This window comes from Amphiura filiformis, chromosome 11, assembly GCF_039555335.1.
Source record: "Amphiura filiformis chromosome 11, Afil_fr2py, whole genome shotgun sequence".
Classification (NCBI taxonomy): Eukaryota; Metazoa; Echinodermata; class Ophiuroidea; order Amphilepidida; family Amphiuridae; genus Amphiura; species Amphiura filiformis.
In genome coordinates this window covers 57,416,053-57,431,624 of record NC_092638.1, presented here as the reverse complement: position 1 = coordinate 57,431,624, position 15,572 = coordinate 57,416,053, and the positions used below count along the sequence as shown (strand labels likewise).

The window sequence follows — 15,572 nt, the reverse complement described above, 5'->3', positions numbered from 1 at the left end:
CATGTCAGGTTTAAAAAGTGTTGTGATTAAAAAACATGATACATTTTGTGAGCCCGCTGATCATGCTGATTGACCAAAAGGAAGTTTTCATTATCAATTGGACCAATCAGCAACATTATTAGAATAATTTCACCACACAACAAAATTGGGGTGAATTATTTGCAAAGCTCCATTCTGATTGGTGATTAAAGTGAAGATATCATGTAATTGACCATTCAGAGGCAATGTTAGATCGGCAGGTAGTGCTCAGGGGGTTAAACAGTTATGTTTTCCCGCTAATAAATTTATCACTTAATTTTGTGAATAACATTATATTCCCCCAAATTTGATACTTGGTCCATTTTCGAGGCAAAGTTGAGCAGAAATTAAAATTTATAAGATGATCTAGAATTAAGGCGTGTCGGGGTAGTCATGGTCGTTTCACTCCAAAAAAAAAAAAAAATTCTAGATTAGGGGACTAATGAAAAGTGGCACTCTGAAGATTTTAATGGGTACGGAATGCAAAACATGTTTCAATAATTGCTTGTTGTGATTCTTGAGATATGTGTCGTTTTATGAATATATTTCGTTTCGACACTCTTTATATCATAACTCAAGAACCACAAGACCCCGGGGCACAAGACCTACGAAGGTGCACAATGTGATATTTGAATCCTTCGTCCAGCCCGCTTCAAAATAACTACAACAATTTCCGTCGACCAATTCACAACAGGTAACTACTCCAACACGCCTTTTTAAAAAGTGAGTTTTATCCATGCATCTTAAGGGCGCAGCGCATTAAAAGTCCATTTCCAAATCGTTGTCGTTGGTCATTCATTCGTGGTTTGAATAGTTTACTTCTCTGGACTGCTTCCGCTACTCAGTACCACTTTCTCGGCCAATCACCACATATTCTGCTACTAGGGTATCCACGATGAAGTTGTAGGCCGCCACCCAGGCTTCTCTAGCTTTGGGTGTGAACTTACCACCGATATGGTTGCCGAAAGTTGCCAGCAGGATTGGTGCCATATCCTGTAAAACATAATTGAAAGATAACCTTCTTTAAGGTGGTACTACACCCCTTGATAAGTTTGCGACTATTTTTGCATTTTTCTCAAAAAATAATATTACACTTGTAACAAAAGTTATGTATATTATAGGGGCAAAGAATCCAGTTACTACACTGGAATTTCAGTAACTCAAGACAAGCGGTACGTTATTTATGATAAGAAAAGAGGTACCACTAGAATGTACCTCGTTTCTTAACATATATAATGAACCACTTGTCTTGAATCACTGAAATTTCAGTGATGTAATTGCCCCTATAACATGACAGAACTTTTGTTACCAGTGTGTAGTTATTTTTTGATAAAAATGCAAAATATATCAGGGGTGTAGTACCACCTTAAGGAAAAAAGGCGCAATTTATAAATGTCAAATGCACACCACTCCACGCCATACATAAATTCTCCCAGTCACATTTCCCCAATATGAAATTTAAAAAAGTAAAATTTAAATTCTACTTCTTTTAAAATTTGGCAGAGGCGGGGTTCGAACTCACGGCGCCGCTTATAATACTCTATGAGCCTAGCGCCTTAGACCACTCGACCACTTGTCTTCATGGAATTCATTTGAAACTTATTTGAAGATATAATCGCAACTTCAATATAGGCATACCACGTGACAAGCAAAAGCAGAAAACGTACCATATTTTGGAATTTTATTTGCCTAAATACATTAATGTGTATTAATAGCGCTCAATTGTTGTTAATCCGACCATAAACATGATAAATGCGCGTCTATATGGACAATACATGATATCGATTTTGACACGTGCTCTCACGGTGTCAGTACATTTCCATGGTCAGTAAAATACTATAGAGGAACCTACCATTTTTCTTGTATACACGTTCGATGTTTTTATCAATTACATAAAAATTCCATTTTAGACCCCAAATGTTTTTTCGGAAAATAAAAGATTAGATTACCATAAAAACGAAACAGTAATCTTTTGCCGGGTCTAATGTAATATTCACATAGGATTTTCAACGTTTTTTCTATCCTTATTCTTGCTCAATTAAAAATTTTTTTGGCGTATATAAAATTGAAATAAAATTCTCTGCCTCTTAAACGGCATCAAATGCGCCATAATTGGGTATCACGAATCGTTATATATAATGTGCAGTTAATATTCATATTTTCTTTTATACAGAGGATGCTTCAGTTTTGACAGGAAAAATATTTTCTTGAAAACCCTCTCACTCGGTTATTTTAAAAAGGTAACCACGCTTCCCTAGAATGTGCAATAAATTAGCATTAAAATTTTTCTTATTCTAACAGCAAGCGTTTCTAGAATGTATTTTGGCGAAATGTGGTGTGTGTCAAATGTATGTAAATGTATAGGTAATTGTTTAAACAAATCATCATTGTGACCTTGTTGTTGGTCACAGAAAATATTAAACTTGTCATGTTTCAACATGTAACAATGACCACTGGTGTGAATAATGACATTTTTTATTAATTATCACATGTCTTTACCTCCTCCAAATTCATGAAACAAAAGGAATAATCCAAGGAGAGTCGAAAACATTTCCTTCCAATACAGGCCAATAATTTGCTGCAACTTCCAAATCTTGGGTTACTGTCAAGAACGCTGTGATAACAAAATTGGGGCCATTGCAACAAGTGAGGTGTCATAATGCGCATAAATAAATTCTGCGTCAAATGCATATATCCCAAATTGGGTATAAAACAAACCGTTTTGGAGTAATGGTCGTTTATTAAGGGGGGGGGGGGGAATTGTTCTTTGGTGTGTGTTTATATCTAACACCGCTATCTTCAGTAGATAGCCGATGTATGTCCAAACACTGCAGGGGTGAGCTTTAACGCCTGTATACTTGCCTTTGAACCATTCATTCATAGCAGTGGCGTAGCGCGAGTCAACCGACCACGATCGGGGACGGCAACGGTCCTAATGGGGGAGGGTGAAGGGGAGCACAAGCGGTTTTCGTCAATTTCCTATGATTTTTTTTACATTTTCAAATCGCGATTGGGGGCACTTGTCCCCTCCGCCGTGCCCCTATGACGCTACGCCACTGTGGGGTAGCCAGTGAGAGACGAATTCCTCCCACAGAAAATTTTCAGGGATAAAATGGGACGGCAAAGAGTAATGTGTCATTAAATGACTGAAAATGGGACAAAAAATTAAAAAACGGGGACAAAAATGTGGCCTTCCCCCAATAAGCAGCCCATATATCCCCAGGTTTACTCCAATACCCTGAAGTCGTCATTACCACTCTTCCACGTGCTCCGTGAGAAGTCGACTAATCGAGAAATCGCCAAATTTGTGTCATACATTTTCCATTTTGACATGGGGCCCTATAATAACACACCCATTGGCGTAGGAAGATTTTCAACATGGGGGGGACTGAAACTTTTTGGTGGGCCATACTGGGGTGCCCGAGGGGGGTCCCCCCTCTGAGTCAGGAAATTTTGCAAAATATAGGTCACAAACACCCATTTTTAACTTCACCTAGAATTATTGGGGGGCTGAAATGATTGAGGTTCCTAAGCCTATGCCCCCTATTCATACGTGCACTTTAGTGCACTTTATATCATACCCCAAAGCTGTCTCTGGTGACACCGTGAAGGTGATGTGTCCTGGCCATGTTCTTGAGCTGCTCCACGAACAATGCAGGATCATCAAGTGTCTCGATTAAGTTGTTAATCGTAGCCACGACACGGAAGCCGTGAGCCTTCAATTTGGCCGTCTCTGCCAATGCCGCGAGATCGTGGTCATCTTTGAAGGAACGGAATTGTTGTCTGTATTTAGGGTGCTCTCTGAATAAGCTGTTGAAAGATAATAAACAATACGGGAATGAAGTTATAATAAGAAATATAAAGCGAATGTAATTTTAGAATTAGAATATAAAATTAATGATTAAGGGTTATCTCCGGGGGGGGGGGGGGGCACAGGAATAAAAAAGTGACTAGGGGTCTATCGGTGATGAATTTTTGGCGAAAAAGGGGGTAATTCAGTGGGGGCCCAAGAAAATGGGGGTCATTCAGTATGGGATCGCTAAAAATTGGGTGTCACTGACCATGAAAAGTAACTTTCTGGGCAAAAATGTGCAAACGCAATTTTGAGCCTAAAATTCCTGGCTAAATATTTTTCAAAATGCGCGATCAAAAATGTGCAGATTATGTGTAAATTTTTATAAAAAGGGTCATTGAGTGTAATCTGATGAAAAATGGGGCTCATTGGGTGGTGAGTTTGTCTCAAAATGGGGGGGGTCTATTGACAGGCACATTACGCCTACCAATATGTGACTCCATATGAAATCCACACCTCTAAGGAATGAAACTTACCTTATGAAAAGGTCCGCACCTACTCTCCCCCGTTTCTCACGCACATACAGTAAGTCCCATGTATTCCTTAGCTGCGTCTTCTGTTGTTCATTTAACGCTGAAATGATATTTAACAAAGATAGACTCATTATTATCAGTATAGCATGGCTGACCGGGGGCGGTGGGCGATTGTCCCCCCCCCCCACAACTCAAAGAAAAATGAAAAATATTAAATATGTATGTATTAAATACGCTTGCACACATTCGGTAGGCACCTTGATTTGTGTATTATCATGTATATAGTGCACGGTTGCTTGATGGCCTGTACAACTGAGTCATTTTAAAGTAAAGTTGAATAATGATGGCGCTATTTACCTTAAATCTTATTTGCATCTTTTCAAGTGATCATGAAATATAAGGAATAATTCATATTATTTGGCTAGTTTAGATTTCAAATATATGTAAATAGCGCCCTCAATTTGCACACAAATGTACAGTTTATACCCGGGGGGGGGGGGTCCTCCCATTGTGGCCTGTACATGTACACCATCCGCGATAATGAAAACGCGTAAAAAGGGTCGTTTTTCGTGGGTAGGCACGATACGCGCGTATCGCGTTTAGGGTGTCAAATGTCGCTTTCGGTCGATGGGCAAGTGACCCCGTTGTCAAAATATCCAGTTCAAACGACAACATGTTTCAAGTGTTGAACGAAAATACTGGTGCGTCTCGTCTACATGGTGTGTTCTTGGCACTGAAGCATTGTTCGTTTGGCCTTTTTGACGAAGTTAATCGTAAATCAAGGTGAATAATGTCTGCTAATCGATGAAACATACTTATTCTGAGCAAAAACAGTGAAATCCCGTGATTTCATGCAAAGTGGAAAATGCCACAATTCCACAACCCCTTCACACTGATGTGAAACACGTGGAGCAATGGCGGGAAAAGTTCGGTGACCGTCACCATCCAGCCCCACACTAAATACCCACCCACACGTAGATACTGTCACAGACCGTCACCATCCAGCCCACATTAAATACCCACCCACACAGGGATACTGTCATAGACCGTCACCATCCAGCCCCACACTAACTACCCACCCACACATAGATATTGTCACAGACCGTCACCATCCAGCCCCACACTAAGAGTGCACTACACTAAATCCTTCCGCATTTGGTGTAACCCTTCATAGTTCCGGTAAAAAATAGCGCCTATGCGAAATATATCGGCGTCCCAAGGGAACCAAATTTGAGTGACTCTTGGTTGTTTTGATAAAAACGATAGAATAGGAGCTCAACATTACAAATCTGTTCAAAAAATGTTCCGAATCGAATGTACATGGGCAATAGGCCCTCGGAACAATATTCATGGCCGGAACTGGTAAGGAGGCGAGAGTGTCGGCTGAAATTCAGGATGGCGCTGTTCAGGAGTTCGTATCTCTTAAGCTTGTCTCAACTTGTCCCAAAAAATCAAATTTAAATAAAAGTTTAATCTTTATTTAAGACGTTGATTCGATCAAAATATTAAAAATGTTGTAACGTGGGGTAGAAAAACAAACTTACTTTCTTGTATTTTCCCGTGTATTTCAATGGGACGATTATTTAGTGGTGTGCGCCCTAAATAACCAACCACACATAGATACCGTCACAGACCGTCACCATCCAGCCCCACACTAAACACCCACCCACACATAGATACCGTCACAGACCATCACCATCCAGCCCAACACTAAATACCCAACCACACATAGATACTGTCACAGACCGTCACCATCCAGCCCTACACTAAATACCCAACCACACATAGTTACTGTCATAGACCGTCACTATCTTTGAAGGTAAGCGGCAGACCGTGGACGCCAGGCATGGCCGTCAATGGGGGTACATTGTATGTCCACTGTTTATCGGAATGTCCAAGTTAGATGGGTCTTACCAACTACCCAACAACCACACATTCGTAAAATTAAAATTTAATTGAATAACGGCAATAAAATAAAGCGGATAAATGTATTTATCTTTATTCCGTAAAACATCACATCATTCATTCGTATAAATGTCCAATTAAATTCATAAACACTGCATGTGTTGTTGCAGTCAAAAGTTTAAAAGTTATATCTTTACTTTAGAAATTAGTTTAATTATTCCGTTTATTATTACACACAGATGTCCAAAGATTGGTATAATAAACATATTTTACGCTGTTCTTTAAACAAAAGCCTTTTGCACATAAGTGTACGTTTCTATCTTATAGAGTTGTACAGATTTCGACGCACATAATGGATAGAGAGGGGCGTGGTGGTTTCGGCCACCGGATTTGGCTTCCCAATTTAGATATACACGGGCCCTGCTCAAAACCGTGTTTCTAATATCCTTCAGATTTGTCCGTCAAGTTAAATATTCTTCTTGTACAAACTTACCCATTTTAGTATGTTCAGATAACGCTATAAAATTTTTTTTTTTTTAATCTAGATATACTCCAAAATAAAACGACGCAGATAGTGAATTCCTTAGGTTCGCAAGTCGATGCACAAATAAGTAAAAAGAGTAGCAAGTAATGATACGAGTCCGAATTCAGACATACGCTATCTTGCGCTGAATGTTAGGCCTACATGCGAAATATTCACCGAAATCACACCTATAAGTTGATTATATGATTATGATTGGTTAAACAGACCACGCCTACAAAACTTTATGTATCCAAGTTTATATGCGCTGGGATAATTGGATGTCAAAACCACACGTCAAAAAAGGACAAGTAACCCACTATTTGCACAACTATAATTGGGCCAGAAATTGAGGAAAATCTTTATTGAGTTGTTGTGAAAGTAAACGGGTAGCATTATGTGGTTCAGTAACATTAATACCGAGGTACACTCAAGAATTTCTGCACGTAAGCCATATACAGGGTGTAACAATAAAATTTGTACAATTTTGAAAATAGAATGACACAAGTATGCCGCTTATGTTGTGGTTTGATATTTATATGTCTATCAAGATAATTTCTTTAGCCACCAGCTAAGCTTTTTTTCAATAAAATCGACGGTATACAAGTGAAGATATGGCCAATTATGTAACCTAGTCTTAAAACGGCTTGGGCCACTTTTGTCTGAACTGTTACAAAAGTGACTGAATAGAGTTGGAACCATGGACGATGCTCTTATGATAGGTAGTTTTAAACAATGGGGTATTCGAAGTGGTAGAAATGATTACATAATAGAATATCTCCTTGAGTTTTTGAAAGTCACAACTAATCACTGACATAACAACCTCATTTACTAGAAATCGTGGCTGCAGCTCAACAACTTCAACCCCAAATCACGTTGGAACAGCGTATTTTTATGGTTGTGATATTCGGTAGCACATGGAGTCAAGCAGAAACCATAAGATTGTTTATAGCTCATTTTCCAAACTCATGTCTTCCATCAAGGCATACAATTACATATAACTATGAGAAGTATATGGAATTTGTTAACAGAAATGCTGGCAATAGTGGTCGCTCCAGAACAGCTAGAAGCCAAGCTGAACTTAATTTCAAAATCCTATTGTTTTGTACTTATGGATACAAAAACTGTTCTCAGTTTTACCAACGATATGAGAAATTACTTTATTTATAAGATTATAGTTTGAAAGAAATTTCATAACTTCGTTTATAGATTTTAAAGAAAGATCATAGTATCATTAAGTTCATGTTGATTATAAGAAACACGACTTATAATTCTTTTGTGTCAGTTCTTTGATGTTTAATGCACGATACGCATATCTACGCGGAACAAACTTGATGTGCGCAAACATGGCAAAAGTGGCCCAACACGTTTTCTGGACGTTTTAATTAATCGGGCATAACTTTTGAACCCAAGCTAGTAAAGAAACCAACTAAACGTCTTCTTTTAGCCAAGATATTACTGATTGTATTGCATATAACATTTGTGCCATAACTCTTTTAGTTTTTTCCTGAGAAGTCAAAATGCAATTGTATAAATTTTATTGTTACACCCTGTACTTATTTACCAATTATCAATGCGTCACAGCATCAACCTTTTCTCCCATTGAAATGAGTATTTTAGTTTAACAATTTCGATATAGAAAATGCATGCACCTTGCACAAAGCGCTTTACATGTTTACATTTATTCCGCTGTCGTTAAAATGCTGTCAGCTGCTATATAATGCCCAAGGCATGCTCATACCTTTTATCTTTATTTGGGCGGCGTTCAATGGGCAAATTCATATCAACCCATGGGTAGAGAGAGGCAAGAAAGGTAAAGCGACTTGCCCAAGTACACAACACGATGGCACCACCGGGGCTCGAACTCGCAATCCACCGATTGCAAGGCAGAGCCCTAGCCGCTGCGCAATCACCCACGAGAAATGCGTCCTTGAACCCGAAACATTTAGAAAATAAGAAACAATAGAACTCAAGAATGCAAATTAATGCAAATCTGGTATAAAATTAAGGAATAAAGGAATAAAACAATCTAAGCGTAATATATTGAGATTTATTCCGTTAAAATGGCCATAAATTAGTATAAATCGACCGTTTTCAGTGTAAAATGTTCCCAAAAGGAACCTGTGTCCACAAGGATAGTGCGTAACTCATACAATACATCATGTACCTCATGGCAGGAGACAGTATCCGTACACACAGCCAAAAATGAGTCATGGCTGAGTCAAAATGAGTCAAGTAAATACCTTCTAAACACATAGTCGGTTTTTACTGCTAAACAGTATAGCCTTCGAACTTTATAAATGTTGTATTTAAACATCGTGATATCACTCTGAGCAAAAACAAAACAGTGCCAAACTAGTGTCTGACGTGTCCTCCTCATATTTGAGCCCTAAAAAGTTCATGATAATCAGAACCCTTTATAGAGAACCATCACAGCAGGGAACTGCACTTCCCTGATCACAGGTTTTAGACAACCAAACAAGGTTCCTCAGTGGCGTAGCCAGGATTTTGGAACCGAGGGGGCACAACTTGTAAATGTACCGACGGAAATATTTTTTGCCGACGGAAGTTGTGATTTGTGATTTATACCCAGCAAACACAAAATGTTTTCGACATTATTCGCAAAAGGTTACAAAAAGGTTGTCAGAAAACGTTTAAATGTCGGGTTATATAAAAGGTATATTAAGGGTATAAAACGTTTTCATAACAATAAAAACATTTTCTGATAATCTACTGCCCAGCTCACAAAAAATGTTTTACAGAAAACGTTTAAATGTCGGGTTATATAAAGAGTATAAAATCGTTTTAATAACATTTCAAAAACATTTTTGAAAACTTGATACAAAACATTCTATACATAATGTTATTTTGGGGTTGAAAAATTATTTTGCAAAAATGTTTGCCCAAAATATTTGCAATAACGTTTTAAAAACGTTTTCATGACCTTTATATAACCCGACATTTAAATGTTATTAAAACGTTTTGTAAAAAACATTTTAAGAATATTTCTGTGTTTGCTGGGTGCAAATATTTTAAGATAATGTTATTTAAGTGTTGACAAAATATTTGCCAAAAAATGTTTGCAAAAATAGTTAACAATAGCATTTTTAAAACATTTTAAAAATATCGTTGTAGTGTGTTTCCATACAAAACGTTTCAAAACGTTTTCATGACCTTTATATAACCCGACATTTTAATGTTATTAAAACGTTTTTACCTAAACCAAAAGCCAAAATATAACTTATTTAAAACGTTTTTAAAACGTTTTTGTGTTTGCTGGGTAGGCGGTACCATCATAAAAACACAAAATTTTATGTAAAATTCAATTTCATTCACAATTTTTTTTACAATTCTCCCCTTTTTTCTGTCACCCTGGGTAAAAAATAGTCTATTGTTAACCCAGTTTATTTTTCACCAACGCCTTCCGTCTACCAACGGCCTTACATGAACCGGCGGCCATGACGAGCGGGGGTGGGGGCACTGGCCCTCCCTCCACTGGCTACGCCACTGAGGTTCCTCAGAGTGGCCAAAGAACCTTTTATGGTTCCTTTTTATGGTTCCTTTTATGGTTCTTTTTTTCCTGAGAGGACATATAAAGAACCCTCTTGGAATCCTTTTCTCTAAGATCAAGAGTAGTGCATGGAAAGCAAAATGCCTTTAGAAAGTGTTTAATTTCTAGATATTGTTTTTGCACACACAGTCTACGCCCAAAAAGGATTAACATACTTTTCTTGTATCATCTGTGCCCTTTTGCACTTATACATGTTATACATACATTCCTATCTTTCAGAGTTACACGGGGGCGTGGTGGTTTCAGTCGGCATTTGGTTTAACATTCCCCCATTTTACCTACGCGCCGGGCCCTGTAGCTTAATACCCAGGATATCCTTCAGATTTTCACTCAATGAAATGATTTTCTTGTACAAACTTAAGTTACTTACCCATTTTAGTCTGGTGTTATCAAGCTATAGAATAAAATAGAATAAAATAGTCTAAATCCAGATATTCCAAAAACGACGGAAATGAATTCCTCAATTTATAGCCAAATAGATATCCAAAAGGCACAGCGCGGAGTTCTCACGTCTTCAACAACAGACACAAAATATATTATGTATAATGTTGCGCTGAATGTTACCTGTGAAACATTGACCGAAAACACATTAACATACAAGTGGATTAATGTTACTTGAAGATATATCCGAATTTGTAAGCATACATGTGATTGGTTAAAACAGACCACGCCTAGCAAAGTTTTGGTATCCAAGTATATCGAGATTGGATGAGCTGGTATCTGGGGATAATGTTGCACAAGTAACCCATTAAATGCGTACTTGTCTTGCAGTACAGATCAGGTCCAAACGTTTTACAAAAAACTACAAAATGTGTTTCAATGAGAGTCTTAACTTTTCAGGTCTTGATAATTTTGGTTCATGACATGGAAAATGCATTGAAATGAGTACCAACGTTACATGCCTAGTTTTGGGCTATAATGCAAATCTTGCAAATGTTTCGCGACGTTTTCTAGTTTTATTGATGGTAGTATTTTGGTTCCGTGACAACACCGAGTTAAATTTCAAATGTACGCTTTCTTGCACGTAGACCACAAAAAAGGTTCTTTACATTTTATACATTTCAAAATTTCCGGTATATACCTCTAGAACATTGGCAGGTTAAAAGTACAACATGACACAACACATTTCTATGTTGTATGGTTTGATGGGGGCAATGGATAGCATGAACTATAGAGGTGAAACAATTACCCCAGCCATAATCGCCGATCTATAAGGAGATTTAAGATATAGCAAGGTATATGAAGCCTGGGAGGCTGCAGACATACGAGGGTCATTCAAAAGTTCTACCTCCATCATCGTATTGTCATCTTAAGGGCTTGGATACTCTTAAATCTTTTCCACAAAGTAAAAGTTATTTGATTAAAATGTTATTGTTGGTTGTTAAGATGTGTTGGCCTGGTTACAGTGAATACAGATTTGATACGTCTGAAACGATCTGGAAAAAATGCTAATTTTGATTTAAAAAGGGCGCCAACATCTATGTGGAAATCATTACAGATTAATTTCTGAAAATGATGAAATTGCTGTTATCGTGTTTTTTTTGTTCAAGTAATGAAATCAATATCTAATGCTTGCAGATAGTACAGTTTTAATGGGTATCGTGTCTGTTGCACAACAAAACAGATACATGTTCAGAATAGCATCCGTATTGACCTTTTCCATAGGTTGTTAACTTCGATCGGGTGAGTACTATAGTTCAAGTCCACCTCAAGATGCATCCATTGCTTATAAATTATGACGTAATATTGCGAATTACCCTTAAAAATGGTCTATACTCGAAACCTGACAAATTTCACTGCCCTTTGATGTTTTCTTCTCATTTATAAAGCATGTTTCAATTTGTTCTGAAGTCCCAAAGCATGTCAGGGAGTTTAAATAGGACCAAGATATTTATCCTGAGTAAGCAGTGGGACAGCCACATCTTAAAAACATTTTTATGGAGATTATCCAAAGCTACAATATGATGCTTACTAAACTTTTGGCTTCAGATTCTCAGATTCTAACCGTTTCCGATGTACCAAATCTGCATTCTCTTTAACCATCATATCTTTACAACCAAAAATTTCATCAAATAACTTTTATTTTTGTAGCCTAGATTTAAGAGTATAATCATCATGATCATTGGTAATTTCAATTGCATGGCACGTAAAATAAGATGTATAAAGTAAGATGGAGGTAGAACTTTTTGTATGACCCTCGTACAAGGTTTTTTTTTTCAAAGTCTGTAGGTAGTGCTATACTTTCAAGATCTATTGATAATAATAACACAAGAAACAGACATACTGGCTAACACACCTAAAAGCACGATACTGGCCTACTGGAACACGTGGAAAGAAAAGAAAGAAACCTAATTGAACAAATTGAAGATAAAGAACAACAATGCAAAAACAAATATTTATATTTAAACACGATATAGTGTATATACAACTACATCAAAAATATATCAATTACAATAAAGTACAAAAGAAACACAATATGGTGGAAAAGGCAGGAAGGCCAATAAGGCCTGATAATTGTCTTTCCCTGACGAAAAAAAACAAAACAAAGATTATGAAATCAACAAATATAAATAAAAATGATTAACAGACATGACAAAATACAGTGTTCGAGAAAGGCCTAATTATACTCAGAGATAAGATTTTGTTTAAGCTTTTTACGGAAATGTTTTATGGACTTTGAGTTTTTAATTTTTTTTATCTAGGGAGTTCCAAAGCATGGGCCCGCTCGTTCGAATGGAATGGTCGGAAAAAAACTCTTTTATTTTTTGTTAACTGGAGATCATTATTTCGTCTTGTCGGGTAGTCATGGATGTCAGAACGTTTTGTAAAACACTCATTAAATGAATTAGGTAGCTCATGTATGGAATTCTTGTACATAAATACACCGAGTTCAAGAGAATACATATCTTCTATATTTAAAATGTTGTATTTGGCAAATAAAGGTCGGGTATGACTTCTATAATGACTGTTCGAAATTGTTCTTATTGCCCATTTTTGGAGTTTGGTCAGTTTATCTAAGCAAAGTTTACATGTATTCCCCCAGATTAGAATTCCATAATTGAGGTACGGCAAAATAAAAGTACAATATAGGGTATATAATATTCGATCAGGAATAAAGTGTTTTAATTTGTTCATGATACCAATATTTCTCGACGAAGTTTTGGAAACGCAGTCAATATGACATTTCCAGGGAAGGTTTTCATCTATTAAGACACCTAAAAATTTGGTATGTTTCACTCGGTCCAAAAGTGTGTTGTCTAGGACGATGTTTAAATCTTGCTGCACTTTGACTGATGTCATATGAGGCGTTTCTAATAACATATAATTTGTTTTGCTTGCATTAACTGATAACTTGTTTGCTCTAAACCAATTGCTTACTTCTTTCAATTCAGCATTCACGACATTTATTTGATTCTCAATGTTTTCATGCGAGTAAAGGATAGTGGTATCATCAGCAAATAGTATAAAATCCAGAAGCTTAGAGGTACTAGTGATATCATTAACATATAATATAAAAAATAGTGGACCTAATATTAATCCTTGCGGGACACCACATACAATATCTTTAAGTTGTGAGTCACACGTGTTGTAGGGTACATATTGCATTCTATTACTTAGATAATTTGTAAACCATTCTAATACCACACCACGAAATCCATAATGCTCTAATTTATGAAGAAGTATTTTATGGTCAATTGTATCAAACGCTTTTGATAAGTCTAAGAAAATTCCAATAGTTGCTTTATTTTTTTCCACTGTTGTATTAATTTTATCCACCAGCTGTAATATAGCCATATAGGTAGAGTGATGCTCAAAACACTCATTCCAGATCCCTTAAATGGCTGCAACTGGAAAATTATGGCTCCTGTCATCCGACTCGCCTTAAAGTGGGTAAATAAAGTTCAACATGACACAAGTTTATACTTTCTTAGTATTCTCTCGTTCAACCATTTTACAACCCAAATAAAATAATATTCTTAACCATATACAGTTTGAGCTATAGCCATGCTTATGGGAAAGGCAAACACCCAGCTTAAATCAACGTCTAGTTTTCAGACTTTAATATTCACCAGGGGTTTTAGTGCAAACATCAAAATGCAATTGACAAAGGAGTATTTTTAAGATCATGTTTAAAGACGTCGATTTGGAGGATTTAGCCTTATTTAGCTAACCGTGTTACGTACTTTATTGTAGTTTTTTAATTCACCTTTTTGGTAAATCCCATAAGCCTTTGCGAGTACACCTGAGAACTTGTCATTTGACTTTATGTCAATCTGCGACCATCGTTTAGGCTATCGAACATCGTTACTGCGCATCGCAAGTCGGCGTGACGTAAAATGACGAGTTCTCAGGTGTACTCGCAAAGGCTTATGGGACTTACTGAAAAGGGGAATGCCCAGTATTTTTTAGTGACACGTGACTCAAGTTCGTTAAAGGGATATACAGCAACAATAATTTAAATTTGAATTTGAATTTGTCGAGTGGTTTCCCCGAACCACGACGCCTTTCCATATATCCTCCTGTCCATGTCCTGCAACGCAATTCCCATGCCCGGTTGGCCGGTTCCCATGTCGGAGGCACCTCTTCCAGTTCAGTGTCCTGCTTCACACCGACCGGGCTCACAAGGGACGGTCCGTCTAGGACATTTACTCCATGTTCTGATCAGTTGCGTACTCAAAGGTATTTTTGTCCATTTTCCTTTGAAAGTTACCGAACCCCTTTTCCCCCTTCTGGAAAGGTCTTGGCTACGTCGCTGAATGTTTAGGTGCCCAAATTATACTGATCAGTTTGGCAACAGGTTCGTTCTAATTCAAGCAGCGTCCAGCGAAGATTGTTTTCCTTTCTGATCTGCATGAGAATCTCATTGGAAGATGTTTTCCATTTATTCACGTATTTAAAAGTCCAACTAAGATGACCCATAGATCAAGTCACGAAATCATTTTAATTACTTCGGTAGCTTTTTTTTTTTCAAATCAATTCAATTTATTTCCATCAAAATTACAAAGAATATTTAAACACCAACATGATGGAGAAAAAAAACACAAGATGGAGGAGATGCAACAAAAGGCAAATGCCTTAAAGTTGACTTAATTATATTTACAAACTGGTGCTATCATGGACCAATACTCACGCTATTTAAAGTTTCACTTTGTGATTAGTAAATCAAATTCAAAAGGTATCGCACACTTGTTTTCTTTGACCCATTTCATGATGTGTGACAGAGGGTATGCT

General features: G+C 37.2%; 1 protein-coding gene across 2 annotated transcripts; it reads right to left on the bottom strand.

The window, feature by feature from the left end:
• Positions 1-442: 442 nt before the first annotated feature.
• Positions 443-10,880, bottom strand: LOC140165060 (globin-like). 2 transcript variants are annotated; one of them, XM_072188479.1, is made up of 4 exons: positions 10,711-10,880; positions 4,348-4,444; positions 3,600-3,828; positions 443-1,011 (listed from the first exon to the last, which is right to left on the bottom strand). In XM_072188479.1, exons 1-4 carry the CDS (start codon positions 10,712-10,714, stop codon positions 856-858), a joined length of 486 nt encoding a protein of 161 aa, XP_072044580.1. In that variant the 5' UTR covers positions 10,715-10,880; the 3' UTR covers positions 443-855. The 2 variants fall into 2 exon arrangements, with proteins under 2 accessions (XP_072044580.1, XP_072044581.1); XM_072188480.1 differs by lacking the exon at positions 10,711-10,880 and adding an exon at positions 6,743-6,883.
• Between the last annotated feature and the right edge of the window lie 4,692 nt (positions 10,881-15,572).

Bases quoted from the DNA above. Each gene is read 5' to 3' on its own strand.
- LOC140165060 (XM_072188479.1), bottom strand. The intron at 3,829-4,347 runs GTAAGTTTCATT...ATCTTTCAACAG, and splicing joins GGTGCGGACCTTTTCATAAG to CTTATTCAGAGAGCACCCTA. The intron at 1,012-3,599 runs GTATGATATAAA...TATGTTTTACAG, and splicing joins TCACCAGAGACAGCTTTGGG to GATATGGCACCAATCCTGCT.